This window comes from Volvox carteri (assembly GCF_000143455.1).
Source record: "Volvox carteri f. nagariensis unplaced genomic scaffold VOLCAscaffold_92, whole genome shotgun sequence".
Classification (NCBI taxonomy): domain Eukaryota; kingdom Viridiplantae; phylum Chlorophyta; class Chlorophyceae; order Chlamydomonadales; family Volvocaceae; genus Volvox; species Volvox carteri.
Window position 1 is genome coordinate 18913 of NW_003307635.1, and position 26834 is coordinate 45746.

General features: G+C 55.5%; 4 protein-coding genes across 4 annotated transcripts; 2 read left to right on the forward strand and 2 right to left on the reverse strand.

Annotated features, from left to right (window-relative positions):
• Window positions 1–3059: 3059 nt before the first annotated feature.
• On the reverse strand, window positions 3060–6952 carry VOLCADRAFT_99642 (uncharacterized protein; the record flags this gene model as incomplete). The annotated part of the gene is made up of 5 exons (XM_002958352.1): window positions 3060–3284; window positions 3670–3708; window positions 3927–4067; window positions 4665–5940; window positions 6906–6952. The coding sequence occupies 5 exons, from the start codon at window positions 6950–6952 to the stop codon at window positions 3060–3062; spliced, it is 1728 nt and encodes a 575-aa protein (XP_002958398.1).
• Window positions 6953–7898: 946 nt separating this feature from the next.
• On the forward strand, window positions 7899–13004 carry VOLCADRAFT_99643 (uncharacterized protein; the record flags this gene model as incomplete). The annotated part of the gene is made up of 9 exons (XM_002958327.1): window positions 7899–8037; window positions 8441–8919; window positions 9344–9454; window positions 10140–10346; window positions 10854–10958; window positions 11315–11358; window positions 11689–11878; window positions 12335–12472; window positions 12975–13004. The coding sequence occupies 9 exons, from the start codon at window positions 7899–7901 to the stop codon at window positions 13002–13004; spliced, it is 1443 nt and encodes a 480-aa protein (XP_002958373.1).
• A 4097-nt stretch (window positions 13005–17101) lies between these two features.
• On the reverse strand, window positions 17102–18050 carry VOLCADRAFT_99644 (uncharacterized protein; the record flags this gene model as incomplete). The annotated part of the gene is made up of 4 exons (XM_002958353.1): window positions 17102–17310; window positions 17495–17652; window positions 17731–17846; window positions 18027–18050. 4 exons carry the CDS (start codon window positions 18048–18050, stop codon window positions 17102–17104), a joined length of 507 nt encoding a protein of 168 aa, XP_002958399.1.
• A 2372-nt stretch (window positions 18051–20422) lies between these two features.
• VOLCADRAFT_121709 (uncharacterized protein) lies at window positions 20423–25677 on the forward strand (the record flags this gene model as incomplete). The annotated part of the gene is made up of 9 exons (XM_002958328.1): window positions 20423–20611; window positions 20692–20869; window positions 21247–21399; window positions 22054–22127; window positions 22629–22775; window positions 23088–23133; window positions 23648–23896; window positions 24215–24532; window positions 24916–25677. The coding sequence occupies exons 1-9, from the start codon at window positions 20565–20567 to the stop codon at window positions 25675–25677; spliced, it is 1974 nt and encodes a 657-aa protein (XP_002958374.1). The 5' UTR covers window positions 20423–20564.
• Window positions 25678–26834: the final 1157 nt, after the last annotated feature.

Sequence of the window (26834 nt, forward strand, 5' to 3'; positions counted from 1 at the left end):
TTCCCCGCTTCAAAGCTGTCATGGATGTNTTCCACGCAGCCTCGGGACAACGACTCAACGATCGCAAGGTTGAGCTCTTGCCGCTTGGCACATTCACCCGCAATACAAGACCGGCGGACTTACCACCAGCGAATGCTATTGGTAATCATTTAATCATCCCGGTTACTAACCTAACGCATATGGCGAACTCTGTGGGTAATGAACAAGTAGCAGACGAGGTTGAACAGCAGCCTATTGTAGGTTCAATAGTTGGCGATTTCAGGGTGCTCTCAGTAGCTACAACCCTAGGGATTCGCGTCGCAGATAGGCCTTCGCTCGAACAGCAATCGGTTTCGCTTTCTCCTGTGAGGAATAGCTTGCAGTTAGTCGCTGGGATGCATTTATCAGCTTTTGGTCGAGCTTTTGCGGTATCAGGTTATAGCATTAGTAGAGTCCTGTACCACTTGGAGTTTATGGGGGCACCTAGCAACACCTCGATGAATAACCTGCTGGGAGACTGTGCGGCCGTTATTGACAGGCGTCAACCGCCATCTGTGCGGGACAATGCTGAACGAAGACGGGCCCCGGGTGTGGGAGTTGCATACATGCCGTTTCCTCCTGCCATTGGAGGTTTCGGTCTTATTCCTTTGCACGAACATCTGCGTGCACGATTTGCCTGTTTGTCCTGTCGTGCAATCCTTGGTATGGCTGGTATGTTGGAAACTAACCCCATGTGGACTCGGGTATTACTGGCAATATTGCGTCATATCCACCCGGCAGCCCACCCATTATGTCTGTTGGCCGTTAGGGGAGATGTACGAGATGGCCGTGTCACTACTATCCTGGGTAGGCCTGTGCCGAATGATTGTCCGGCATTAACACGAATTCTATCAGCTATGACTTCCCTACCACAACCTGTCCTTCTGGATGCGCAACATCTAGCTCCGGGTCCTTGGTGTTACCATATCCCTCTTTGGGGAAACCCTTTGCTAAATGACGCTCAGTTGGACGAACATTTTGGTGATCTTAGAAATTTGCGTGGGTTAGATACCGTAGGTATGGCCGTACGATGCCACACAGCTATGTCGTCTACGTGGAATTTGGTGCGCATGGTTGGTGTACAAGGCCTTACTGAGGCGCAACACTTTCATTGTACGAATCTGTTTCGTACTATCGTGGTACGGGGCATATTAGGGCTTACGCCGAGGCATCCCCTGCCGGCATCGTGTCAGTCGGGGGCGACTGCCATAACGCGTATATCGCAACTTATCGACCGCCTACCCCCGCAATGGACCATAGCGGCGATAGTAGCTATTAATGACAGAAACCATGAAATACCGCCTCCGCAAGAGGCCTGGAAAAGAATTGTCAAAAGCTTGGGATGGAGATTTGGTCAAGTGTTACTGCATTTCTCTCAAGTAACGGTTAAATTTGCGACGACTTTACTAATGGCACCTTCTTTACGAACGCTTGATATCAAACATGAAGATTTCATTTTGGATGCTGTTGATATCGTCTTATCGCCGGAGAACTTGGCCAATACTTTGTTGGAATTCCGTCGTACTTTGTCGCGCATGTGGAGACTTCGGTGGGATAACGAGCATAAAGAAGCCTTTTGGAGGCTGGCTCTTGATGGTTTCCCTGCCTTTCCTATGCATAGGGCGCAACGTCAAAGAGGTATCCCGGCTGCTATGTGCCCCTGTGGTGTACGCATGCTTTGTGGGGATCGTCGGCATCATTTCTGGGATTGTACTGTCGCGTTGGCTCTTCGTGAAGCTCTGCAAAACGAACTTGAGTTCCCTGACCTTTTCAACCGGGCTAACCTGTGGTTGGGCATTCCACCAACCTGGATTTGTTCGTGTGTATGGGAGGTTGTATGCCTCGCGGCCATCAGCTCACTCAATCTCGGTCGCCGTTTGTTGTTTAAGGAAGGTCTCCAGACCATCATGCCTATATCAACGCCATCGCTTAACCGCATTACATACGAGGTTATCTCTGACTTTTGGGCCCGTTTAACTGCTTTTGCGGCACGAGATTACTTGCCAAAACATTGGGATCATGTACCTCACAATCACCCTTTCTTATATGTCAATGACGCAGACATGGTTGCTTGCCGTTTACCGATATACAATGACGAAGTTTGAGGGCGCACGTCGGAGCCTCAATTTTTTGTTTAAGCGTACTAACTGAGGCCGTGTGTCCAGTGAAGTTAGTACGGCCTGGCCGAGTTCTTTTTGAATAAGGCCCACAGTGTTGTGCGGGAGGCGTTCCTATGGGCGCTGCACTCGACCCGTTCGGGGTCCACTGTAACAATCGCATCCCTTTTAGGATACATCCTGTCCAAAGATCCAAGGATCCGGACAGGTGCAACTTTACCGGAGGATATCACAATCCTGTGAAAATGTGCGTGCGTACTTGGAAAGACGAATTCGGATACCATCTGTGAGGGCCCGCAAATCCAAGACCCATCCGCACCCGCGTCCCCCTGGGTCCGGCCTCGCTTTCTCATGCGCTTACCCCGCAATGCTTCCCGCATCCCACAACCACACATAAGGATCTCAAAATGCGAATCAGATCCGATGACGGCAGCTGCAGCTAGGCCAGCTTCGTGACGCGGGCTCATCCAAGGGCGCATCCGTGCGGCTATTCAGTATTACATTCCGTCATTCGTGGGACCAATATCCCTTCGGCCCAGAATCAGTGGCCTCATCTGTTAAGCTAGCTAGTCTGGCGCGGATCATAAGTGGAGGAGTGTGACGACTGAGGAGTTACGTGAAGAGTCAGACCCCACGTGCTGACACCAAATTTACATGGACGTGGATCGGGAAACGGAGTGCCACAGGTCGAGCTGGGTTACTCAGGCGAGCACCCTCACAACAACGCATCCTTTCAGACGGGTCGGCAAGACCGCCTCTCATCCGCACGAATCCCGCTACCTGTATCATCGCTATTCCCCTAGGTCTCCTCCCGCAGCGTGCCAGGTCTTTCCAGCTGGGCCCCCTCACCCTCTCCTACTTTCCTAAATCTTTCACCCTTACCAACGCCATTTGCCACGGCTCTCCCTAAACCCCAAACAGCCCCTAGATTTCATCGTCCGCGTCCCGGACGTCCTGAACCGCTACGTCCTCGCCGCCGTCGCCGCTGCCACCAGCTCCAGCAGCCATACCGTCCGCCGTCGCCTCGTGCACCACAGGCTCCCCCCACACAGCTGGCGGCACGGCCAACAGCTCCTGTGGACGTTCCTCCGGCGGCATCACGCACCAGTTCGGGGACTGTACGGCCTTGATCCAGCCAAAGTCGTCCACCTGAGTACGGCAGCCGACCGGTCGTGTACGGTGTTAGATGGATGCGGGAAGGCCATTACAATGATATCCGTTTAGCATATACGATTATTTATGGTATCCGGAAGCACCGGCGCCGGCGGAGGGGTCGAGTGTACATGTCCGGCCCATAAAACAGCTTTATGAGCAATGGCGTGTGTGGCTGTCAGGAAAAGCCCTAGGCCCTGTGCATGTGGCTTACGGACCCCATCAAGCATCCCGCATCTTATTACTTCCCAATCACCATCATTTTTTTGTTTCAAAAACGCAAGCACCGTCAGTTGCGTAAAAGGCTGACATTCTGTGCAATGCACGTCAGCCGGCCAGCCAGCCACCTTGCCAGGCAACCAACCAATGACTAACCACCCACTTGCTGCCAACAGCCGGTCTCCTCGCCTAGCATGTTCGCCTGTGGGCGCAGGGCACCGGCAGGGCAAGGGAAACCGTTCACGACGTTGCCGTGACAGGGCATTTCTTTTCTTAACCGCCAGGTAGCATGACTGTGATAATGATACTGCAAACGGCTCAAGAAAACTGTCGTCTACAAAGACGAAACGCAGAAAGCTCAGAAGGACGAGAGTAAATGCACCTGTTCTCAGTTACTGCTACCGTTATCCGTTCTTGTACCTGTAGCAACCGCTCCAACCGCGGCTCCGGCGCGACGGCCGCGACCCAGGGCGCCACGCGAATGCCTGTGGAGTGCTCGATGATGGGTTTGCTACGAGCCCGCAGGAAGAGGTCCGTGGCATGCGTGCGGTGCACTCGCACCTGCGACAGGGTGGTCGTTGGCTGTTAGAAGTTCCTTGTTGAGGTCTCGTTGCCATCCCAGACCCACGGGCTGGCATTCATTTCTTACTAGCGTCTGCTGCCTCCCCCAAGAAAGACCGATTCGGAAGCTGGGCCAGTAGGCCTCCGAGCTGTAGGTTGTGAAAGCCCAAAGTGAAAGACTGAAAGCGAATGCGGGGCGCATGCGCGCGCGCGTATGCGTACGTGCCGCAGTGACAGACTGGGCCGTTTAGGGCAACTTGGGCTCGGGGCATGGTGTACGGCAACAACACTCAGCCCAGGCCGCGCACAGGCCATGCGCGATCAATGAGTCCGCCATTATTACGGACTATCTTTGAAGACATGAATTAGCTTCATAGCAAACAGCCAAGCTCTGGCTGCTTGATGAACAGGGAGACTTCGGCAGGCCAGTTCCAGAGGCTGGACCGGGTGATGCGGTTTCGGCCCGGCGGGCAGACCAGGGTTTCACACGCCTGGGTGTGTGTGTGGCCGTGCATGCCGCCACGCATGAGGTTGCAAACTGGACATGTCCTCGTCCACACCAGGAATGGGCCTCCAAGTCGCCATATCGCAACCAACCTGATACGTGGCCAGTGATAAGCTGCTGCCGCGCACGTCATCCACGAAGCAGGCGCCCGTCACGGGCCCGGAAACCACCGTACAGCTTCGAAGCCCTGCTATCCGCAGCGCGCGTAGCCGACCCAGCAGCACCACTCGACACCGCGTGAGTCCTAGCAGCACAAAGTCGCCACCGACGCCATGCTCCGAAACCTCGTCTGCAGACAGTACAATAGTCGCGTCCGTGAGGCCTAGTAAGCCGCGCCCGCGTGCTACCAGAGCGCGGTCTTGCTCCGAAACCGTCAGCGCTGCCGGCGCGGCATCGAGCGCGGCGCTATCTGCCGTGACGGTCACCTCCGCCGCTCCTGCCGACGCCTGTACTGCTGATGAGGGTATCGAGGCCGCAGTGGGATGGCCAGAGGCTGCGGCTATAGAAGTCCCAGGCGATGCCGCGTGTGGCGAAGCATCTCTCCCCGGACTGCACGCCGCCGCTGTCCCAGGTGCAGCGGAACCCGCAGAAGCGGCTGGCATAGGCGCTGCCGCCGCCGCCGCCGCCGCTGCGGCAGCAGCAGCTCTGGGGCCGGTCGTTGTTGCTGTCGTTGTAGCCGCCGCGGCCGTGCTTACCTCCTCGCCGCGGACCTTGCTCACTTTCTTGCTGCCGAAGGCAAAGCGCCTGCGAGGGACTAGCGCCGTGCGTGCGGCCTCGATCGAGGCGCGCAGGGACGCTATGGTGGCGGCACATTGCTTCTGGTCGTATGCGGGGAGGTAATACGACGATGCGGCAGCGGCTTGCTCAAGGGACAAAACCTCGGCACTAACCAAATCTAACGAAGCCTGGATATGTTCTGGAGATGCTGTGGAGACTACCAAGTTGACAACGTCGATTCCGTCGAAGTCATCTTGAGCTGCTGCATTTTGCTGCTGAGGCTGTTGCTGCTCTTGCAGCTGTCGGTCACCCTGGTGGCTTGCTAGCATGATCTTCAGCGCCTCATCCACGTTGCGCTGCCGTGCTGAAAAAGTCTTCAGAAACCGCGCTACCGACTCGCGCGGGTCAGCTGCCGCTCGGGACTCCTCCCGGCGCCGATCACGCTCGACCTTCCTGGCTACGTCCAAGCCGGCAAGCTTGTCCAACACCACCGCGGCTGCGGTCGTGCTTGGACATGCCGAGGCGGTAGCTGGGAATTGGACCGCAGGAGGCGGCTCTTGGCTGCAAGGTCCATCAAGCGCGCATGTACCTGCATCTTGGCCAGTCAGCATAGCGTCTATAAACTCAAATTTGCTTGATTTGCTTGTTAGCCTTTGTGACGTATCAGTAATTTGGCACGTGCGTTGCGGACAATCTTAAGGCCGCGGGAAAACTAAAGCTGCAAGCCCTAAGTGAGGAAGGGAACAGACATGATCAATATCAGACATAATCGGAAACGTTAAACAATATATCACGTGCTGCAAACAGGAAAGAAAGATAACTGTTTTAAAGGATTGCTGAGTAAGGGTAGGCCAGCAACACTTTTCAGGCCAATCGGTAAGTGCACGTGGGTATCAAACTGCCACATCAAGCCCTATCTAACATGGAAATTATCGATCTCTCGCAGTCTTGCGCAAGCGAATGTCGTACGACGCTCGCCTGCAACCATCCAGAAGTGCCCTTGCAAGCTTTATCAAGACGTTCGTAATGTCCCAGTATAGGAAGTAATAAAAATTGTAAGTTATTGCCGGTATACCTGTTGTGAATCCTGCATACACAGCTGCATCCATGCTGCATCCATGTAGCTATGCGTGCTGCTGTGTAGTATTTCACGCGTGATGCTGTGTACTAAAGGAGATGATGGCATTGACGGTGTGATATGTAATGATTGCAAAGTTTTTTGACAAGCGGCGAGTCAGGCACTGTGTATGCGAAGTAGAAGGCCGGTATCGTACCCTGTGGCTATGCTCCTCCCAACGCACGCAACCAACCCCACATTACGCAAAGTCCTGGGAAATGCATTTATAACACTTGACGTAATGTTCCTAGGTGGTCAAGACGACGCTTGGAGTCCGCCCGATCCGCAGCTGCCGGGTAAAAACTCTCCCTTCGACCTCGTCCGTGCATCACTGCAGGGCAGTTACTCTGAGCCCCCGGCACCTCATTTGTATAGACCACTCACACCCGAGCGAAACTGACTGCGACGTTGGTGCAGGCGAGCTCGAATATTTAATTACTACGAGATCGTACCAACGGCAGTAACCGTGGACGCCGCGCTGTGGACAACTGCAATTTACCTCCCCCTGATTGGCACTACTTCGCACTGCTTGGCCTGCTTGGTCATTATTTAAATACCGGTACTAGTATTCGTATATTCTTTCGCGCCAGTTAGAGCCCTTTTCAATGACGTTCTGAATGATTCGATTATGGAAAGTCAGCCGACAAGTGGCAGACACGCCGTCCCATTTAACGCTCCCGGATATGAGGCCTGGAGGCTGACTGACACTGGCCACACACGCTCCCCGCAAACGCACGTACAAACAACACACGGCTCTCAAAACCATCTGTTCGGGGGTTATCCATTGCCAGGAACCCCAGGTTGACCACATCTATCACCTCAAAACCAGTTTAACCTTCCAGCCCACGTCAACGCATATTTACGCTTACATATCCATGTACCATGACCAGCATCTCGCGACCCACTCAACTCAGCGCATGTCAAGGGGCCTTTGGCTCGTTGATTCATATAAATCCTCCATCGGCAACAGCCGGCTCCCAGAAGTCCCCAGCCTTGACACAAACGCCTCCAGAACATAACCTTTCGGTAGTACTCAGCAGCACACCGGGATGAAGCCCTCGCCGCTTCCTTGGAGGTGCAATGCCGCAGACTCGCAGTGAGCCTTTGGTACGACTTTGCAACCGTTTGGCGGTTAGAGGGTGATGTAAGCAGAGGCAATGGAACACCACGGGGTACGGGGCATCCTACCATTACTGAAAAGCACATCCGAGGTTAGATTAATACCAAGTTTTATCTGTTAAGCGGCGCCCTGCAAACGTGTTTAACCCTTGTTTTCTAGGGACCACGGTCAGCAGCAGCTGCACAGCGCATTAAAGCATACCCTCTTCAAATTTTACAACTTGACTTGGTAAGACTGCTTTTTCAAACTCTGCGGTGCGGCTCAGCAAGTGTTCCGTGAGTTGGCACAGCATTGAAACTATAGAGGCTTGAATCCTAGCAAGGTTGAGGATCAACGATTGTATGAAAGATTTTTAGCTGCAGAAATTTAGGAATGGCGGACGGAGGCTACGTGCCCGACGATCTGGCGGTTAACAGGCTGCAAATGATGGCCCACTGCGACGAGGCGCAAGCACGCTTCCTATTGGAAGCTGCTGGAGGGAACATGGAGCTAGCTCTACAAATGGCTGTAGGTGAGTCAGGGTGTTATGCCAGGTGCGCACCGTCTGGCGTTGCCTTTCAAATAGGCATGAAAGTGTATCAGACGTCCTCTAAATACCCCTTGCTGCAACACGCAAGGATAACGGACTGAAGTCCTGTGCGAGATGATGCGCGCTTCGCACAGCAACACATTCCCCAACATCAACGTGAGCAAGCCATGCAGCGGCCTAGCTCGCCCTCCCAATTCTTTCGCTCCCATTCCCTTCTGAAAGCCCCTTCGTTCTTCCCTGTGGCCCATCGTGACCAAATCGCTAAGCAATGCCTTAGACAGCTCCGACTTTGGGGACGCGTACACCACCCGTGAGGCAGTTATCGGCGGCAGCAATGCCGGAGGCGGCGGCTTTCCCCACCAGCAACCTCATCTCCACGGCGCAGCCGTTCAGCCAGCGGGGACCGGAGGCGCTGCCGCTGGTGGCGGCGGCGGTCCGGCGACGCTGCGGCCACGCGCACCAGGAGTGCCGCGCGCTGGCGGCGCCCCTGCGCTAGCGGCGCCGCTGAGCCTCCTCGGCTTTGTCTTTCGCATGCCGCTTCTAGCGCTGGGCTTTGGCTTTCGGGTGGTGCGGTTTACATTGTTCAACGGGCTCCACGCTGCGGCGGTGGTGGGCGACCGGGTGCTGCCTGTGCGGGTGATGCGTGCGGCACGCAGCGTAGCGGCGACTATCGCAGCCGGCACGGGGGCGAGCGGCGAGGAGCTCGACCCAGCAGGCCAGGCAGCGGCATTCGTGGCGTCATTCAAGGCATCGTACGGCGACCGGCACCCCCGGTGGCAAGAGTCCGGGTGGCGGGTGGCCTGTCAGCAGGCACGGCGCGAGTTCAAATTCCTTCTTGTGTACCTGCACTCTCCGGAGCACGAGGTGGGATGGCTGCTTGTTTGTTTATTTGTATTGTGATACCGGATCGGATAAGGACCGTGATGCTGGTTAGGAGATATACCTGGAACTTTCCAGGTTGGGTTGCAGGTATAGCGTATCGTTGCGCTTGAGAATGGGGTTGATGGGAAGGTGGAAGTGGAAAGGGAGATTGGATCCTTTTGGATCCGACTTAGCGTGGATTCGGCTTAGCTTGCGAGCAGCAAGTTCAGAGGTTGGGTGAGGGCGGGAGGAAACGATTGGTGGGGAGGGTTGTTCGGTGGGAGGTGGCGAAGAAAGGAGGCATAGGGGAAAACTCTGGAATTGGGTTGGCCTTGCTGTCCCTCCGCGGTACGACCTTTGACTTGCTGACAACAACCACTGGACTCACCACCCCAGCCCACCCACACGCACGTCCGCTACCGTGCAGGACACGGATGTGTTTTGCCGTACCGTGCTGACGTGCCCCGACGTGGTGAACTACATCAACGCCAAATTCGTATCTTGGGGCGGAGACGTAACGGCCGCGGATGCGTTCGTGGTGGGTAGCAGTTGGGGGAAAAAGGGGTGCTGTAGTGGGGAGGTACGGACGTAACTCCATCACAGCACTGCAGCACTTCTTCCCCCCCGCACATGCACGCCTTTGTGTAGCCCGCCAACTTCGTAATGCCATCCAGCTCTTCTTCCCCCCACCTCCTTTTTCACCCCCTCCTCCACTCCCCTCCCGTCCCCTGGGGCCTAACGCTCACGCCACAACCCACCCAGTCATCCTAAGCAACCCAACCGAGCTAAGCTGACCCAGATCGCCGTTTTTAATTTTTTCTTCTCCCGCAACTCCGCCACTACACCTCCCGGGGTCTTGATCCTCCGAACCTCCAAGCTCTCCAGTTAGCCAGTTAGGGCTTTATGCACGTGATAACTGCACCGACCCATCCGCTACCGTACCTGTTCTCTCTCCCTTCTGGACATCACACTTTGGACATCAGTACATGATTCTTTGCTTCTTGTGTATGTTTTCCCCTTTCCCTTTTTTGGCAGACAAGTTGCAACTTTGGGCGTCGGCACTTGTTTAATTAGTATGTGTATGTATGTACATACGTACATACATGTACACATTTTCCCCGCTCTCTTTTCTCTCACCCCCCGCAACCACCTTGGCAGCAGCTTCACTCGTTTGTGGTTCGTCTTTCGCCCCCGGGTCCCCCTCCCTCCCCCCCGCCCCGCAGCTCTCCCAGCAAACCCAGATGGCGGTCACTCGCTTCCCCTACGTGGCCCTGCTGTCCGTGTCGCCATCAGACGTCCGGGTGCAGCTCGTCGCATCCGGCTCCGGAGCCGCCATCAACGATCCGCAAACACTTCTCACGCTGCTGCGCGGCGCGGTCGCCAACTTTGGTGCACTGCTGGAGGCGCAGCGGGCCGAGGCAGAAGTGCGGGTGCGTGTTTGCGCGCGTGCGTGCTCTGTTGTTCTTAGCTGTGGGCAGGAGCTGATGAATATGTGTTTGGGAAAGGTGGAAAGGCGGAGGAGGGCGAGGTGGTGTTGTGAGGGGTAGGAGGTGGTGTGAGGGGGAGGTAGGAGGGGGAGGTAGGAGGGGGAGGTAGGAGGGGGAGGTAGGAGGGGTGAAAGAGGTGTGCGTCACGGTCGGGGAATCCAGGGACGAGACGGGATAAGGTGTACAGGGCACGGTGGAAACACCCGCCTCTTCCAGCCTTGTCCCGTTTTCGAATGAAACAAGGCTGGGAGAGGCGGGTGTCGTGTGGCTGGATTTCAAGTTTAAATTCAAACTTGGATTTGGGTCAAGGTTGGGTCAGAGGCTCGGCACGGTGGCCCCACGCAGCTTCTTGAAACAACATGTCTTTGCTGCTCCTGTTTTAACGACGTTTCATACCTCTCAAGACCCCCCAAACCTGTTCCTTTTATTTGATATCTGCCGCAAACGCAGGCTACAGCCCGTAGGCTGGTGGAGGAGCAGAACGAGGAGTACGAGGCCAGCCTGGCCGCGGACCGGCGGCGGGAGGCGGAGCGGGCGGAGGAGCGGAGGAGACAGGTAGGATGAGGATGAAAAGGGAAGGGAAGGCGGATGGAGGCGGCGGTGGGGTTGTCAAGACGGAGGGGAATTGGTGCAGGAGGTGGGTACGGGCAGAGAGCTGGGGAGTTGTCGGGATGCGCGTTTTTATATATTGTGTAGCGAAAGTGAATGGAGGCGAAAGAAAGAACGAAGTAAGAGCCCTTACATCAAGGCATCTGATTCGTTCGCGGACGCGGATTTTGTGTGTGTGTGTGTGTACGCGTGTATGTATGCGCGGTGCCCTTTTTTTAGGTACCCTTGTGGGTACCACTTTTCTGAACTCCTACCTACCTACCTACCTACCTACCTACCTACCTACCTACCTACCTTCGTAGGAGGAGGAAGAACAACGCCGGCAGGAGGAGGAGCGCAGAGCGAGGTGGGTGTATCCTGGGAAGGCTGGCTGGCTGGCTGGTTGGCTGGATAGATTGATGGATGGATAGATAGGTAAGTAAATGGATAGATGGCTGTGTATTTGCCGGCCCGCACGAGTCCGGTCGCTCATCTAGAGATGACGATTAGGAGCTTTCAAGGTAACACCGGTAACCGTAGCAATCCTGGAAAGACTCGACCTACAGCCTCCTGAACCTCCGCCGAGTCCCGTTCTCGGGACCTCCGACTTTCCTGACCTCCATCCCTGCACCGATCACTCAATTGTTCGACCACCGCGCATGGCAACGGCCATGGCCATGGCCGTAACTCCGTGCAGGGAGGCGGCGGCGGCGGAGGCGGCTCGTCAGGCGGAGGCGGCCGCGGCGGTGGAGCAGCGACGTCAGGCGGCTCGTGCTGCGCTGCTCCCCGAGCCCCCCGCGGGATCGGAGGGGAGCGCCGCCATTCGATTGCGGCTTCCGGATGGCACCAACACGGCGAGGTGCTTTCCGCGGGGCGCAGCTCTGCAGGTCGGGGTGTTGCACGTGCTGTAGGGGGACGGGGCGTCCTGTTGCCGCGGATGGTGTACCCCGGGGTTAGACGTTTGGGTGCTTTGGGCGATATTGTCGTGAAAAGGAGCCATTTCTTAGCACGATTTTTATTTTTTTATTAAGTAACCTCTGCATATGCTCGTTGTTTTGCCGGCATAGACTGCCCATCTTTTCAACTCTTTTATCAACCTGGACCCACATGAAATTATTAAAGGTACTACGGCGCGCAGTACGCAGTGCGCGTCCAGGTACGTTCCTCCCCAGTTACTCCACTCCATGCACCCACGTGCTCGGCCCCTACCTCGCTCCTGATCTGGGGCTGCAGGCTTTGGCAGTCGGTCATTCGAACCCCGCAGTCCCCTCCTTATATGGGATCACGATCTCCTGCATGCGGCTACATCCTCCGTTCGTTCCGCGTGCCGTACATATCCACAGGCCGTGTTTGACTTTGTTGACTCGCTGGACGCCACGAGCTACAGCCGATATCATTTGGTAGCCAACTACCCACGTCGGGTGTTTTTGCGTGCGGCGCATGGCCCCGCATCGCTGCAGGAGCTGGGACTGACACCGCAGGTATGCGCGCGTCGTGACGGTGGCGGTGGTGGCAGTGGTGGTGGAAGGAGGGAAAATGGGTTTAGGTCGAGCACAGGCCGGCGTGGGACGATGGGGTTTCGGTCCCGGGAGGACCGGTGAGAGGGGGCGGCCGGCACTGGTGAACCTTTGTGCCTCGCATACCTCCTATCATCGCTCCATTTTAATGTCGTCCCTGTTTTTCCCCATCTTCCCTTCCCCGCCCCCCGGGGTTGTCGCCTCGTCATTTCTTCTTCTCTGGGCTTCCGTATGCATCGGGATCTCGCAGGCAGCATCTGCCTGTGTGTTGTGTCGTGTGGTGTGGCCTCCCTTCCGGTGCACCTGCTTCCCACCTACCCACGCAACCCATTCTCTCCAACACTCTGCTTTTCGCTCGCTGAACGTTCAGTACTCCCTACGAGGTGATGATCACGTGGCGACTGCCTTGTTTTCCGTTGTGTTGTGTTCCTTCTCCCGCCTGTGCGCTGCTTCCTTTTGCTTCCAGGCCGCCCTCTTCGTGCAACCGGATGAGTGAGAGTGGGTTGAACCGCAGCTCTTCCGCCTCTCCTTCGAGACCTGATAGTGCTGTCGTCGTCGTCCGCGTGCGTGTCTTTCCTCTCGCCAACCCGTTTCCCGGTCCCTGGCCCCCCCCACTGTTTTGGGTCAGGCAGAAGTGCATTGAGAGGTGGTGGTGGTCTATCGTAACGGAGGTGAAAGGCTGAAAGGAGTGTCTGGGATGGGCGGGGTAGGTGGGTGGCTGCGCAGGTCGTTTGCTTTGGTTTTGGGCTCGCCGAAAAAACCATCTCGCGAAGTCTCGAGATCCTGCGCAGGTGGGCTTTTAGCAGCACCAGGGAGTTGTGTATGTACATGGAAGGGCAGGGCCTCATATTTGAAGTTGAGGTGATGGGGCTGCCTTTACTCCCTCTTTCCGTCTCCTGTTGTTCAGCGTAGGTGACTTGGCGGGCGGGTGGAGGTTCGTCACTTGGCGAGACCGGTTAGGGAGGGAAGCGTCCTGTAAGCCAGCGCTTGGCCAGGAGCAACATGACGCATTGTGTAGGCGCGGTGTGGAGCGCGGTGTCAGGTCGCGGCGCGGCGCCATGCAATTTTTTGAGGCAGAGGCTTAAGGCGCAAGACTGCTGCTGCTGCTGCTGCTGCTCATAGTGATGTTGTTAAAAGGAGCGCTTTGATTGCGCACCGTTCAGAAGCTGGGCCGTCATGTCCTGCGGGCCCCCTTCTGCTAATCCATCTTTGGTTTGGTGGGTATTGGAAAGTGAATACGCAGACCAGCAGGCGCTGAGATCGAAAATGTTTGTTGTGTATACATATACACGAATCAGGGGGCCTGGGACTTAAAAAGAAGGCGCTCAGGGCAGGGCGTAGAGTAACTTCATTTCAGCGCTTCCTTGTTATTAACGTGCTAGCGTTGCGTATGGGTTTGCAGGCTACCCCGTGCACCCGGCCACCACACGCAGTTTTGTTACTCGGCTCATTTGGTACCCGGTTTTCGACGAGACCATATCTTCTTTCCTGTAATTACGGGGTCTTCAATGGAGCTGTCGTCCACTGCGAGTCCAGACATCGTCACACAGTGCCTGTGGGAAGGGCGTTGTGGTCGTGATGCAGGCATAAGCCCCGTGCCTGCTTGCGCCCAACATGCTCTTAAGCTCCCGTCTGCAGCCCTCGCCACTAAAACGCCCACAGGATTCCACATGATGGGCCAACCAGGAATTCACATGGCGAAGTATAAGCATTGGATGGGGCTGGCGGCCGAGCAAGCGGGCAGGAAGGAGGTGCTCCCGCATATCGCAATGTTTATCCTGCGTTCAGCGAACCGCAAGCTTATGCAGTTTAGGCTTTGCTGTTGGGCATTGGCGGCTAACAGAGAGCGTAAGGGACGGCGTTATATACCTAGGGAGGAGCGAGTATGCCCTTGCTGCGGCACTGATAGCCATATCGAGGACGAGAAGCACATTTTGATGGACTGTCCGGTGTACAACAAAATCAGATCTGATATGGGTTTCCCACGCTTCGAGCATATGAAGGACGCTATGAAGTGGGAACCTGAACGCCTGGCAAGGATGCTGGAACGCATATGGTCCCACCGCAACTCTATCGTTCCCTTTGGTCGTTAGTATCCTTCATTACTTGTTTCGTTGGAAGTGCGAGGTAGGATGGTGCTTATAGGCGATTTGGCAGCCCTTGAGCCCTCGGCTCGTATTAGGGTGGTTTGCAGGTACGGGGAACGCACCCACGACCATGTAACAACAACAACAACATGATGGGCAAGTGCGGCTGCCCACGCCTCACCTCGCAACGGCGATGAGCTGAATTGCATTAATGATCGCCCTGTTGGCTTTTTGCCTTACTACGCGGTGTAGCAGGCCACAAGTATCTTACAGCAAAAGCAAACGACAAACGAGGCAGGAGCCGCCAGCATGTAACCTGAAAATGGCAAATCCGCGACTGCACGAAAAAACATTACACATTAGACAATCAGTATTGTCCGTACCGTCGAGATTCATGAGTGCAACACCGACTGCCTAAGCCATGAAAACTTTGCGTTTCAGTTTCGCCACACACCCACACCTACAGGAGCCAGCAGCGTGACGAGTCAGCATTATATAAAGCGGGTTGCTGGAGATGCAAATCTTATGTCTCGAGGCACGGGCACCGACCGCTCGCTTCAAACCCTCTTTCCGTCGAAGCCCTTCACAACCCTAATACTCCCCCCTAAAAAGGGAAAAACGCAACATCCACCGCGATACGGATCGTATACTTTCCCGATAGCCCCCCCCATTACATCCTCCACACCGCAAGAGGGCTTCGGGGCCACAATCAGCGGCCATTAGCTGTAAGCGTTTTCCTAGCGTCCGTCGTGCAGCTGCAAAAGAGCACTCGGAGCGAGTGGCGCAGAATCCAACAAAGGACATTTTGCCCGTGTTTGTTCCCAAAACCGTAATGCTGCCGCACCGTCTATTGACTTGCGCAATACGCGAGGGCAGAGCAAACAAGTGGCAACCAGTACTGGGCTACCGCCGGGAAGGGGCTCTACGTGACAGAGGAAACCCGCTTTCTCTGCCCACCGCGACTCGGCACGCACAATAGGGCATGTATACTCCCTCCTCTCGTTGCCCGTACCCACGCAAATCCTCCACACGCACATGACATATGCACACACGCGTAGAAACACGCGTGTACATGCACACACGGATAGCCGACACATGCAATACCAATACACCATCACAGATATGCGTGCACACATGTCGAAAGGGGTCCCTTCCAGCCCGCCCCTCATGGAGTCAAAACGTGCGACAATGGACAGGCCACGTGGATTGGGCCTTACAAAGTCATGTCAAGCGAACAACGACAGCATGGATCGAAGCGGAGCGGACCTTCACCAATGGCCCTCGCGCCGGGACAATGCCTCCCCATCCTCACCCCACGCGCCCCCTCCCCGTGCGTACCTCTCCTGCAACGCGCTCCCAATTCCCCAGCGGAACTGCCGGAAAAATACAGACACAACAAGACAAGCATAGCAACCTAACGTAGCCGCTACGAGAGCAGGAGCATCTTAGCAAGGCCAGGCCACACGTTCCTATCCCACCAAAGAAAGGGGCACTGCTGTTTACCTGCTCCTCTCTCCCTGCGCGCGTCCGACCGCCTGGTCCCCGCCCGGCAGCTGCCCATCGAGGATGGCGTCAGTTCATGGATCACAACCAGCAGTGAGATTTGCATCGTCCCAGGGGCAATTTTTCTTGGAAGACTGGAGCGCAGCACAGCAGGCCGCATACATTCTTCCATGGATACCATGGGCGCAAGACAACTGAGTGGCGGTGCGAAGCCCCAAGCATGCGCCCCTCCGTGCGATCCAAAACAATGTGCAGAGTCCATACACCAATGTGCGCGCGCACCGTTTAAACCGCAATACGCGCATTGCACACCTGCCGCAACTTACGACAACCCAACTCCTGCGTCAACCATCAAGTTGTAAGTTGGCACCGTCATCCCCACGCAAACCCCAACGCAATCCGCTGCTTGTGGTCTCGTGATCGTTCAGAGAAATCTACGCCAATAGCCCTGGGGCCGTTTCTATGTTCTAGTGACACAGGCACCACACAACGTCCGTCCTTTCCGCCACCAGCCAGTCTCCACCCTCCTCACCTCCTCAGGTCACCACAAGGAGCAGCCTTAACCTACGCATGCCCCATGCCAGCTTGAAACGGCCACAAGCGGCCGGCTGTACATCTGTTAACAACGGAAAAGTAATTTCCACGCGGTATGTCACTTGCTGTGTGCTGCACAAACCTTTTTAAGACTGCCCGCTCCCCGATAACATGCATGACTTAGGAAAGGACGTGCAGAGGATCCTTTCCCCCTCGTAATTGCCGCTTTCCCGACTATTTTGTCGTCGCAGCTGCCTCCACTTTGGCTCGCCAGGGCCCAGAGATGAGACGCCGGAGACCGATTTCCAAAGCGCTATCCCTTTCCACGGGAGCTGCTGTCGTGGTCAGCCCCAGCATGGATTGTAAATTTGGCTTGACGTTTAGGAAAGTTGGCAAAAGGCACAGAACCATGTCTAAGCGAAGCACGCCTCGCGGCAGTTGCATGTCCCCACCTCCTCCTGTTCCGTCCTCATGCCACGTGGGAGGCTGCGTATACCCATTGGTTGAAATCTAGCCGGATCTGGCCCGTTCGCTGCGGGTCAAACGCCGTGAAAGTCCGAACACAGCTCTGAAGGAAGAGACACATCCGAATATACTCATCCAACGTGAGCGTTCCCGAGTTGTCCGGATCGTGCCGAGACATCATAGCCACGAGGACCGGCTCGTCGAGCTGAAAGCCTGGCGTTTCGTAGCAGCGTGTGGGGTGGGGGGGGAGGGAACCCGGTGGACAAACGTACAGATTCCGAAACACAGGCCGGTTTCAATCCCTGCGCGGTTCCAGTCCCTGCGCCTGCAGCGGAAGCAGGCACAGCGCTACACCTACACTAGTGCGAACACCTGTCAGGAGGACAAGGAGGCCTACCTGAATGACGCAATGCCTGCCGAACCTCGTCCCGAACCAGCGTCCGGCTCCGGTCAGCATCGAAGTATGCGAAGCTGCTCTGGATATTGACAAGAAATTCGTGCAATCGCTGGAACTCCATCAAACTTAACCGTCTTCGCCCACGTGTGTCGAACGCCCTGCGCATGATATGCGTCAGGCATTCCCTGAGATGCCAAAGCTGATGTCTTTTGCAAAACGTTCCTAGTTTGTCTCACCGTATCATTTGGTCCACGTCGGAAACTCCAAAGTGCAAGTTGCCCAAGGACAAAGCCCGCTGCAGTTCGCCAACGTCAAGCTCGCCACTCCTATCAATATCAATACTTTCAAACCACTGCCAACGAAGTGGCACAAAGGGATTGGAAGGAAAGCAAGCAGCGAGGCGAACGGGAGCGGCAAAGGAAATGCACTTGAGTCTTTACGCACGGCGGTCATCAAAATTGAACGGCAGTGAACGGCAGCAGTAAGTCTGGGTACGTATGTCTTGCGTGCATAGCAAACACCCAGTCCTCACCTGCTGGATGTTGTTGTTGGCCATATTCATGGCCCGCGCGTGAGGTCCTTGTCCCGCCAGCAAGAGTTCACAGTCACTATAGTATCCAATCTTGCAAGGAATGAAAGGTGGCAACAGCTGGGCCAGAGTAAGTTGCCAAAGATGTATCTAAAAGACGTTAGCCCTTTCGTAAGCTAGAATTGTCATACAGAGTAAGTAATTCGAGTGTTTGATTGTCCCTGCTAGCATTAGCTGTAACTACCGCCCTGTTGGATAGCAGGTTGCATTGGCGTACGGCCTGGGGGAAAGGTGAATAAGGTCTGCGGTCTAGCCGTTGGCTTGCACGACATGGCACAAATTCTTCCACTTTGGACTATTTGATTTCCCGCAGGAAGCTGCTGCCTCAGCTATCGGGCCCACACGCAGGCTTGCGGTGTCGCCACACTGAGTGCTCCTGTGCCTTTAAAGCATGCACACAACGCCGCAGCTATTAAGGACCGTTCCTCTGGAGGCCATTCCTTCATCGTTGATCGCAGTTGTCGGAGCGCCTGTGCCTTCTCCGGCTCCGGTCAAAACCTTGTGTACTGTGCAGAAGTCCTGTTCAACCTGGTTCACGTCCCCAGGCTTACACTCTGTGTCACGCACAGAATGGCACATGTTATCATAGTATCTGTGAGGCGAACGGAGTGTACAACAAACCGCTCTCTCGCCCGCGGGTTACTCGAATTCAAAGGCGCCTGCTTCTCAAGGCTCGTCGCTGCGCGACGCCTTCACGCACGGCCAGCGAAACCGCCCGCCAAATGTCCACCGATACACGATACAACGTGGTTATTGGGAAAGGCAGATGCTGGCAAGGGAAAAGCTCATTTGCTTGAAAGCAAAGTTTCGACCGGTCGCGAAGTAGTATGCCAGGAAACCCGTTTTACTTGGTCTTGGCGATCGTGTTTTTTCTCCTGTTTTCCCCATAGCACCTGGGAATGAGGCGGATCCCCCTGAAGCCATCACGCACTACGACCTTCCCAGCCCAACCATCATGTACGGCTACCCGTCTCACATTCACTACTGCAGTCCCGCCGTGCAGTGTACGGCAACCGAACGTAATCAAGGCGACTGTCAGCGGAAGTACGGCAAAAGCGCGCCAGGAGTACCGTAGGCAACCCTGCCGTACCCATGTAGAAAGAAGGACGGGTTACTGTAGGGTGCGTTCAGAGGCTGTTCAAAGCATGCCTCGTGGGTTACGGTGTTGCTCAAACTCCACCGTGCTGATGACACAGAACCACCACGCCCGTTAAGGTTGCAGCTCTTTGCGGCTGCGGCTTTTGCTTGTGGCTTTGTTATACTGACACTGTGGCGGAAGTTTCTGTCACTTCCGCTCCCACCCGGGGCTGCGGCAACCTGGGCTGGCTGAGCAGCTCCCAACCGCAATGTGCTAGGATGCGTTTACTTTCCCTCGGGCTTTGTTTACCTGGCTTCAATATCTCCGACGACACCTTGCCTAGAACCGCTCGGGTCAACTGCAATGCCTACATGTAATATGAGTACGGCAGTACGCAACGAGGATGCGCTGCTCGATTCCAGTAAAATACCTTGCACAGACAAGAGACTCCTATGCCGTGAACCGCGCTCTGCTGGGCGCAAACTCCCACCAAAGTGATGCCATGTATGGGCTGTCGTCCCACACACCTCCTGCTGGCACTAAGCAACATTTTGCCCAACAACAGTTCGGTACACGTCTCCACCGCTGTTCATGTGCGTCTCAGCGCGCGTGTGTGTGTACGCACAAAACATTTACAAGGCTTACGCCTGTCTGCACGTCAGCATAGGAATCGAGCTTCCAACTGAATTCATGGGCCCCTTCAATGGATTCACGGATGCGGCGTGGACCAGCTCTAAACGATGTTAGTCAGGCACCAGATATTCGTGTACTTGAAGCTTTCACGTCGCATTTGAGGGCCTTTTGCAGAAGTATGAAACTAACTTTCATTACTCCTGCTAGGTTAGTTCCTATGTAAGGCTACAAAGCGCGTCTGCCATATCTCCGCGGCACTGGGAGCTCATAGCTCAGCGCCCCGGACGAATCGACTTGGACCGTCCCCAAACGGTGCCTAACCACCTAGGCCCATGGGTCCGTGGCACGTCCAGTCTTCTTCCCTTAGTTCAGTAATACATAATATGACTCGTGTTATTTGCCTGCATGGCAGCAGATGGGGATAAACGGGAGGGCCTCAGGCGGTGAAGTTGCGGCGTTAAACCACCAGCAAGCTCATTTAATTGATAATGTCAAACAGTTCACACCTGTAAGCATAAGGATGTTGCGTTAAAATTTGTTCCTAGGACACTTCACCGTTTGACAGGTTGTCGTATCCGCCAGCCTTCTGTAGCAGAACTCAGCGCCACTGTTTTGTGCATTTAGGTCGTTGCAGATATGTCTAATTACACAGGCATCTCTAGATCAGCGCACTTGCATAAATAGGCAGGCCGTTCATCAATCGCGGCCTTGGCAGCTCAGGATACATTTCCTAGCCAGTTATGCAATAGGGTGCACGGATTGAATTGACAATGTTGCCCTATTCCAGTGCCGGTGCTTATGGAGGTAGCCCCTACGGGTACGTTGTTTCCTTCTTAACTCCAATGTCTCCCCCTATACGTCGACCCAGAAAGACGCACCCAATGCTCAACCTCGCAGGCGGCGAAAGGGCCTTTTAGGCACACAAAACAGCGTAACTGGCATCCTCGCGCTGGTGGCCATCGCTGCACTTGGTTTTTCAATCTTCACCCACTTCCGTGCTTCATCGGCTCACTCCCAGAAAGCTGCCCTCAAAACTGAGGTTGACAGCCTGCGATCGGAGCTTCGCAGCATTCAGGTGCGCCAGCAACCCCTCGACGCTCAACTTTCCGTGGCATCGGCAGCTGATCAAGCTACCGTGTGCCGTCCCACGGTAGTATGTGATGCTGTGGGGCTCCCTATCTGGAGTATGTTATGTACCTGCGGTTCACCCGAGTCCAGCATCTTCCACGTGCCGGTTGGAGGAGGGGTTCACACCCGTCTGTCTGTCCAACTCGCCACCATGCCTATGTTTCGTCTTCCCCTTCGCTTGTCGGCGCAATCTGCACTCCCCTCCCTTTGGCTTTCCTCCCCCTCGGCATTTCCATGCCCGCACCGTTCTCTCTCTGTCCACCCGATCTCATTATCGGCCCTGGCCCTGCCGCCCTCGTTACACTAAAAATGGAAACCCAACAGAGTCAGTTTTCCTCGCGCAACGCGGAACTGGAGCAGTTGCAGCACACGTATGGTCACAACCAGCGGCGGATTACCGAGCTGACCAACCAGCTCCAGCGCAAGGAGGCAGATCTGGTCAGCAAGGAACAGGCGCTGCAGCAGCAAGCTAAGGAGGTGGGTCGGGGTTGATGTTGAGGATTTACATGGTGGTGGAGGGGCATCATGCGCATGGAGGGAAGAAGGTTTACGGAGAGCCGGGGAGAGAGCGGAGGGAATGCATTCATTAAGGAAAGGGTCCGTTAGGGAAGGGGGGGAGGGCAACTGGGGAGACAAGATGACACTATGGGGACATCCGGGTGACGGGGGAGAGAGAAGGGGGATTAACCCCGTGGTGGCGAGGATGATGAGGATGAGGGTGAGGGGTGAAAGAATAGAAATGGCCAACAGCCGACGCGTCCGCCGCACCAAGGACAAGGGGCAGGAGAGGGGCAGGGGACGGAAGCGGTATTTGGTAGGGGGAGCTGGTGTTTAGAGCTACGCAGGGAACCTAGGGTGGGGCGGTGCTCATAGAAAGCTACAACCGAATGCGCAACCGGAGCAGCAGCAGCAGTAGCAGCAGTAGCAGCAGTAGCAGCAGTAGCAATAATAGCAGGGCCATGGGGATACTCCGAGGGTTTGGAGCGGGTGTGGCCAGCTTCTTTTCCGTGACTGCTCCCTCGTCCTCGTTTGGCAGCTGCCGGGATACCCCTGCCTGGATTTGGATCTTGCCTTGGTTCTAACCTGGATTTTAAGCCTGGATTCGTAATTTTTGGTGCACATGTACCTCAGCGGGAGATTATCGACCAGCATCGGAGCGGACGAGAGGTTGAGCTGACTAAAATGGTGGAGGACCTGCGGGCTGAGTGAGTGGGATCATTGGGGTTCTTTAGGGTTTTAGGGTTTTAGGGTTTTAGCGAAGGGTTTCCTTAGAGTTTTAAGATGGGCTGCTATCGGCTTAATTAGTTTTGTTTAGTTCGGTTGAAGGTTCTCTTACGGTGAAGAGGGTTTGGGGATTTCTAAGATATTTTTAAGCAGGCAGGGTCCGTTTATGGGGACGTGTCGGAGGTGTATTCGGATGTGTGGTTTGGTGGGTTGATGGCATTCCGGGAAGGGTGACATCCACACACACACCCTTCCACACACACTCTACACACTACACACTACCGACTACACACACGCAAACCCGCGGCCCACGGTAATTTTAGGCGTCGATTGACAATTGACAGGACCTTTGGTTATTACATAACGATGTGGGCTTCCCCTTTCCCCCCTACTGGTCAGTTCTGCTTCTTGTACACTCTTTCCTTGGCAGCAGCTTCACTCGTTCACGTGGTTCGTCTTTCCCCCCCTCCTTCCCCTTCCAGGCTGCTTCGCTCAGACGGAGTCATTGAGGCCCTGGACACCAAAATGGCCAAGATGGAGGCCACCCATGTGACCCGGGAGAAGGACTGGCATGGGCTGGCGAACAAATGGATCAAGTACGAGCAGGACCTGCATGAGCAGTACAAAAAGTAAGAAGAGCACGGGGAGGTAGGGAGTGAGGAAGGAAGGACAGAGGACGGGAAAGATGTGTGTGGCGACGGGGGATCTCTCTCCTGGGAAAGTGGTGTGCGGCCTCCACCACCACATGATGGCGATGATGGTCTGCCCGCCCACTGTCACTGTCACTGCTACCGTCACTGTCACTGTTACTGTTACTGATATACTGTTGTTACTGTTACTGATATACTGTTGTTACTGTTACTGATATACTGTTGTTACTGTTACTGATATACTGTTGTTACTGTTACGGATATACTGTTGTTACTGCCATTACTGCGCAGATGTACAGAGGAGGTCTCGAAGCTCAGAAACCTGACCATGGCCCTGGTGAGTTTGTAGGACTGGGAGAAGAGGGAGGGAGAGGGGGAGGGGGAGGGCAACTGGATGAGGGAAACACCGTGATGGGGTCGCGGGGAGCCCTTCCGCCGTTTTGATAGGGGGTAATGTGGGCGTGCGCGCCATGTCTCGTCTATGGCAGTGCCGGATGAAATTCGAGAAGGGAATGGCGGCTAAGGGTTGTGCGCTAAGGGTCCAAAACGTGCATGTGTGCGTATGTGTGTTGTTCCAGTGTTTGTGTATGTAATTAAGGAGGGAATGACCGACAAGGACTGAAAGAGAGAAGAAACCAACAGACAAAGGGAGCCAACGAGATCCATTTGAAACAACACGGCAACATTTTCAGAATAAGCGTCGTGCCCCCCCGCACCCGCATCCCTCTAGGGAGTATGATTTCCGTATTCACCCAGAAGGTGTCTTGGGGCTTTACGGAGTTGGTTGTCTTTGGCCGTGATTGATGCTCTCTTCACTCCCCTGTCGTAAGTCTCTCGTCGCAATCACGCAGACCATAACTTTCCTTTTGCGCGCATTTTCATCTATTGGCCACCGTCCTTTCCTCGCGGGGCTCATTTTCCTGCCCCGTTCGCGTGCACACCTCTCCCTCGTCTACTCGTCGTCATCACTGTCGTCGTCGTCGTCGTCCTTGTCGCCCTTGGTTGCGAAGAACGACACGGCGCCCCTTCCGGAGGCTGAGCCCACGTTGCGGCCCGAGACGGACTTTGGGCAGATCCATGCGGATATCCCCGTGCATAAGGTGCGCGTGTGTGTATGTGTGACTGTACGGCGGCATTACCAGGCTGCTGTTTTCCTTTCCTTTCCTTTCTTTTTCTCCTTCAGTTCTTCTGTATTACTATTTCTGAACACGTCAATGGATTCCTATTTCTCAGCAAGACGTTTATTTGCCTGCTTTGCAAACAGCCACGAGTGCATGGCCCTTTGGAACGCCAGTAGTGGCTCTTTGGCCCTTTTTTGTCCCGACAGCTCCCTTGACGCCTTTCCCACTGAATTCCTCACTGGCGTCCTTCCGACCACCTTGTTTCCCACCGACTTTCCGACCCCCCCGGCTCTCCAGCCGCACCACTTTGATCCGCTTCAACCGCCAGCGCCGGTGCCCTCGCCGGCGCCGGTGCTGAGCAACACAGCCGACCTGCCACTGCCGGAGACGAAAATCCGGGACTCGATCGTTCAGATGACGGCCGGAAAAGTGGGCCTGGAGGCCGGGCAGCAGGCGCCAGCTGGCAGTGGCGGTGACGGCAGTCTGCAGGCTCCGGAACCGGCCCAAGTCCACCATCATGACATTTATCACCAGGATTTCCATCATGAAGAGGATTTGGGTCATACTCATAACTACGACCACTACCACGGCCATTACGACTCTTATGACCCCATGGTGCGACCACTTGCTCTGGGTTGGGGGTGGGAGGTAGCGGCGGCGGTATTGTGCGTGCGTGGGAGGTCCAGGTAATCTGTATGATGTATGTGTGGGGCAAGGCCTATGAGCAAGTGATTGGTTGAGTAAATAGAGCGAGATATCGAGAGATTTTTTTGTAAAGAGCTGGCTAGCGTGTTTGTGTATTTTTGTTCTGGTGGTCCCGGCTTTGCTGCTCATGATACCTTGAGTCCCTATCACGCCCTGGCCCCTCCCCCCCTTCCTGGCCAGTTCTGCTTCTCTTTCCTTGGCAGCAGCTTCACTCGTTCGTGGTTCGTCTTCCCTCCCTTCCTGGGCCCCCTTCCCTCGCTTCCCTGACCCTCCCTTCGCTGCTATGCAAACAGGATGAGTGGTGGCTTCACGACGCCCATGGAGACTGGAACGCAGATGACCACAGCCATGGCCAGGCGCAGGGTGATGACGTTGGCTACCGCGATCAGGACCACCACAACTATCATAATAGCCACGACCAGCAGCACCAGCAACACCATCATCAGCAGTATGACCAGCACAACCACCATCAGCACCCACCGATGCCCGACGCTGGTGGTGGCGACGTGCACCATTACCATCATCCCCAGCCGCCGCCTATGCAAGGCATGGACCAACACTATGCACAGCACGCGCAGCACGCTCCCAGTCACGGGCAGCAACCCGACCCGCAGCAGCAGCAACAGCAGCAGTACCACCACCCACAGCCCCCACAGCAGCAGCAGTACCATCACCAACAGCCCCCACAGCAGCAGCAGTACCATCACCAACAGCCCCCACAGCAGCAGCAGTACCAACAACAACAGCCCCCACAGCAACATCATTACGAGCATCAGCAGCCCCCACAACAGCAGTACCAACAACAACAGCCCCCACAGCAGCAGCAGTACCATCACCAACAGCCCCCACAGCAACATCATTACGAGCATCAGCAGCCCCAGCAACAGCATTACCAACAACAACAGCCCCCACAGCAGCAGCAGTACCACCATCAACAGCCCCCACAGCAACATCATTACGAGCATCAGCAGCAGCACGGCGATGCGCACCAACACCATCATCAACAAAACCACGAGCACCCACGAGGGGATTTGGCATACAAGATGGGGTGGTGAGAGCCTAAAGAGACAATAAACGGGGCTTTTAGCTGGTGCGGCACGGAGGCGGCGGCAGAGCGCACGCTGCTACCGAGCCGCGAGCCGTTCGTTGGTTGCTTGTTTTGGATGTATTGGGCCGGTATTAGGAGCTATTTCATCCGGACCCCACGCCACTTCCCTATGATGATGCTGGAAAAGGATACGGAACAAAGAGAGAACTGATGAGTGGAGCGGGAGGGCGTGGGTTGTGTGTGAACGGGGCTGCTTGAGGAGATGTAGTGCGTACTGTGTTGGGTGCTCCAATAATGCTTTGCGTTGTCGCACCAATGGGATGCAGTGAGGGTGCAGGGGAGGGGCAAGGGTGGGTCGGGAGAGGTAAGCTTTGCAGACGGGTCGAAGCCAGAGGGATTGTTGGGTAAGGGGTGTGTGTGTGTGTCGGGGAAAGGACCCGCCGTGTCATGGGGGGGGAGAACCTCGACTTGAGCCTCAGCCCCGTTAACATTGCTTCTTGTGGACTTATAAAGACGTTTTTAGCAGGAGCAGGAGCCCAGGGTTAGCTTCGGTCCACATCCAGCACCCTCGAGAACGTATCGACAAGGATGGCCTACATGCTGTGATCTCGTATAGCCATGGTGGCTGGGAAAACCATTTGGCACTCTTTTGACAGGATGCCGAGGATTGCGGGAGGGGTCTTGGTCAGACCTAGCCCGGTGGCCAGGCTCTCTGGCTCGGGCTTTCGCATGCTCGATTGACATTATGCACTGTGGACTTGGCAGCAAGATAGTTTTCACCAGGGACAACGGACCAGGGGTTAGGGCGGATGTCAGCGGGCACAGGAGAGCAAGTGTCTAGCTAAGTGGTCCCGTTGGGTTGCCCTCCGGCGAACGGACGGACTGACAGACCGGCAGACGGGCTGACTGACTGGCTGGTTGGCGCATATTGACATCACGGGTCGTATGACTGCACGAACGAGCGCCTCTCCGAGCTGGAATAAGGCTCTCATGGCGGTTGCATCGCCACGCGTCGTCGGGTCTACAGGTGGCCCTTGGGTTCGCGGCCCTGTGGGCTTTCGGAGGGGCGCTGTGACAGCCGCTCTGTGGAACGCATCTCGGTCGTGCAGTCAACCTGCTGTTGTGGCTTTCCTGGGCGGGCAGCCGTTGGGGCTTAGGAAGGGT